The sequence below is a fragment of the Elephantulus edwardii genome, unplaced genomic scaffold (assembly GCF_000299155.1).
Source record: "Elephantulus edwardii isolate Elephantulus edwardi_28Jun2011 unplaced genomic scaffold, EleEdw1.0 scaffold00042, whole genome shotgun sequence".
Taxonomy (NCBI): Eukaryota; Metazoa; Chordata; class Mammalia; order Macroscelidea; family Macroscelididae; genus Elephantulus; species Elephantulus edwardii.
Genome location: NW_006399792.1, coordinates 18,232,506 through 18,236,112, shown reverse-complemented (window position 1 = coordinate 18,236,112; position 3,607 = coordinate 18,232,506). Strand labels below are relative to the sequence as shown.

Genomic DNA, 3,607 nt, shown 5'->3' with positions numbered 1-3,607 from the left:
CACATTCCTCCTCATACAGCCCAGCATCCTGGATGATCTGTTCTGCATACATACTGAAAAGGTATGGAGACAAAATACATCCCCGGCAAACACCCTTCGCCATTCTGAACCATGCAGTATCTCCTTCCTCTGTTCTGACTGCCTCTTGGTACAAGTGTAAGTTTCTCATAAGCACAAATGTTCTGGGATTCCCCTTCTTCTCAGAGTCAGCCACAGTTTGTTGTGATCCACACAGTCAAAAACTTTTGCATAATCAATGAAGAGCAAGTAGACATTCCTCTGGTACTCTCTGCTTTCTGTCAAAATCCATAACATTAGCTATAATATCCCTAGTACCATGGCCTCTTCTAAACCTAGCCTGCACATCTGGCAGTTCTCGGTTGACATTACTCCAGTCATTTTATGGTATTTTTCATCAGAATCTTGATTGCATGTGATATTAGTATGAATACAGAGGAAAAAAATTACTCCCTAAAATGTGAATAAAAAGAGAGCCATACTCTTTGTATTGTTAGAATATTAGTAAGCACAAAAATTTGATTTTCTATTAAATGAATTTATATTAAAATGTAACATTTTCCATTAAAAAGATTAAGGTAAAACGAAAGCTTAATTTTCTACTATTCTGGCAAAAGTAAATTTCCTTTTAATCTTACAAAGTTATAATTATCTTTCTTGTTGAGAAACAAGTAACTAAAATATCTCTCACACATGCCAAAAACATTTTTCAAAGCCTTCTGAACCCAAGATAAAACTTTACAACCAACATTTCTTGAGGTGTCTTCTTTTCCTACATCTTTACTATGTCACTTTCAGCTACAAATTAAATGTTCAGTGTACTAAATATAAAAAGCCTGCCCATTCTACGGCATTATTAGCACTTTTTATGCTTCCAAATTCCAGGTCTATACCTACAAGAGATAAATGTCAGAACATTAACAACTCTTCTAAAAATTCAAAGACAATGTATAGCTTCAAAATAAAATTTACGTAATAAAAGAAAAAATGTACATTTTTAAGAGGATGAAATTTAAATCCACTAAAAGCGATAAAAATAAAGAGTGTGAAAAGACAAAAGTATTCAAAATTTATCAAAAATTTATTTCATTGCTGACAGATTAAATGAAGGTAGAAAACTCAGCTGTGACAGACATGATTGGTTTGAATAATTCCAACCAATAAAGAATGCAAAAATCTTTTCTTCTGCTGCTATTAAGTGTGAGGCGTGGAGAGAACTCATTTTAAATCTTCTCGCTCTTACCTAAAATATAATCTAGTAAAAGCATTTCCTATTTCAAGAAGCTTCTGTAAGTACCAGAATGTTAAGAAGACTTTTATTTATACAGATTACTTAATAATGTTCCAAGAAAAATATAATCATTTATATGGCAAGTAATAATTATTTTCTTGTCTGTTTCTCTTAACTTAGTTCACTATATGGGGCAAGAAAATGACACAAAACCTAACAGCAACATGTTCTCTACATGCTTGGAGATAGGGAAATGTCAATGGTGTTTTCTTTTAATAAGAACATTTTCAATCACACTCACCTGCTCCAAAGAGTTCTTTGTGGACCTCTAATACCACAGCAACACCAATGTTATCTTTTGTCATTACTCTATTCAGCATAGCTTCGGATCCATCTGAATTAGCCATTGCCACTTGGTTGAATTCCACTGTATGCTTCTGCACCAAGGTAAATCTAAAAGTATAATTCATTATATGATTTTAGGTTTGGACTACTATTTTAAAGGGAATTAAATGAAAGGGCAATGAGATAAACATGGCAATCATTATTTCCCTCATTGTTTTATACCTACAAGGGGTCATGTGATACATTCCTGGTCACAGAGATGGTAATGTCTAATTAATGTGAAAATGTTCTCAGAAATCAGATACAGCAATATCCCTTAGAGACAACATCTGAAAGAGTACTAATTACCTGTAACCACACAGCGGAAAGAGCACAAAAGCCAATCCTTAAAGTTGGGGAAGTAAAAAAGCACACACCATTGTCTTCCTGTTGGTTGGAATGCATAATGGCCCAAGGATGTAAATCTTTATGGGAGGAGAATACTCATCACTCTCCTGACCACAGGACAATAGACTAGAACCTCCAACCTTTTGGTAAGCAGCTCAATGCATTACAGACTACACCACTAGGGATCCTTAAAAATAGAGAAACACATGCTCATTTCTGGACTTCTTGTATAAGGAAATTACTCCTCCCATATTTGTTTAAGCTACTATCAAATACTGTTAGTCCACCCCAATTCACAGCAACCCTCCATCTGGTTTTTGAAGTTATAAATCCTCATGGGAGGAAATTGCTCAGCTCTCTTCTGGGTTCACACAGTCTTCCGACTAGCAGGACAATTAATTCTCTCTGCACTATGGAACCAGAGATCTTGATGCAATAGTAAACACAATCTTATTTAAGCGAATTAATTAATTCTTTTAAAAAGTCAACTGAAATATACCTTCTCTGCTTTCAGTTTAGTTTTATCCTCTGATCAAAGAGATGTGTCAAGAAAATTAAAAGGTAAACCCTATCTCAGCTATAGAGTAATAATTTTTCTATCTGGATTTTTGCTAGGATTTTCAAGGCAAAAAATAAAAAAATTTAAAAAAAAACCCAACTCTCTTAAAATAATTCCATGATCATAACATATACACTAATAGTGTTTTTCGTCTTTCATTTGAAATTCTTACAGTTGAGTTTTAGGATTTAACATAACTGACTCTGATTGCTTCCCATGTGATTTATAGCCTCTGCAAAACCACTGGAGGATTAGCTCCAAGTCAATTACAACTTGATGGCAATGAGTGAATGAGTGATGTAGGGTTTGACTTGGAAAACTTTTTTTAAGACTGATTTACTTCCAAAGTTTGAATACATTGTTTTTCACATCAGATCTTTCCCCTTTTCCTTTACACATTCCTTCCTTCACACATCAAATTCTGTAACCCGGTGATTAAGATCTCCCCTTCCCTCTTTGGATTCTCATTCTACAATAATGGTCTTACAGAGTATTTATCTTTATGTGACTGAGTTAGTTAACTTTAGCATAATGGTCTCCAGTCCCAAGTTTGGTAACAATTTATAAAATCATTGCTCCTGCATGCTACCCAGGATTTCCTGCGTGCTCCTGGGCGGAAGGGCGGCTTGAGAGCTGGCACAAGGGAAGCCAGCCCAGATAAGAGACGAAGGAAGAGGCGTTTTCCAGAGGTACCCAGGATTTCCGGCATGCTCCTGGGCGGAAGGGCAGCTTGAGAGTGGGCACAAGGGAAGAGAGCCCAGATAAGAGACGAAGAGGCGTTTTCCAGAGAGGTACCCAGGATTTCCAGCGTGTTCCTGGGCAGAAGGGCGGCTTGAGAGCGGGCACAAGGGAAGCCATTCCAGATAAGAGACGAAGAGGCGTTTCCACTCAGGAGTTCTACAGGACACGTCACCCTCCCTTAGAGACAGCTCAGCTAAACTCAAGAGACACTGGTCAAAAGGAAAATGTCAGCAGTCGACGTTTTTAGAATTACAGAAGCCAAGAAAGCTTAAGATACAAACTGTCAGATCATGGGTTGGACAATGGAAGATATTTTCTGAAGGGAC

At 36.7% G+C, this 3,607-nt stretch overlaps 1 protein-coding gene across 1 annotated transcript in view; it reads right to left on the bottom strand.

Annotated features, from left to right (window-relative positions):
- CNOT6L (CCR4-NOT transcription complex, subunit 6-like) overlaps positions 1 to 3,607 on the bottom strand; it is an 86,448-nt gene that overhangs the window by 21,506 nt on the left and 61,335 nt on the right. Inside the window, exon 8 of the mRNA XM_006885296.1 lies at positions 1,551 to 1,702. Within this exon, the coding sequence (XP_006885358.1) occupies positions 1,551 to 1,702 (152 nt within the window). The remainder of the gene's footprint in view (positions 1 to 1,550; positions 1,703 to 3,607) is intronic.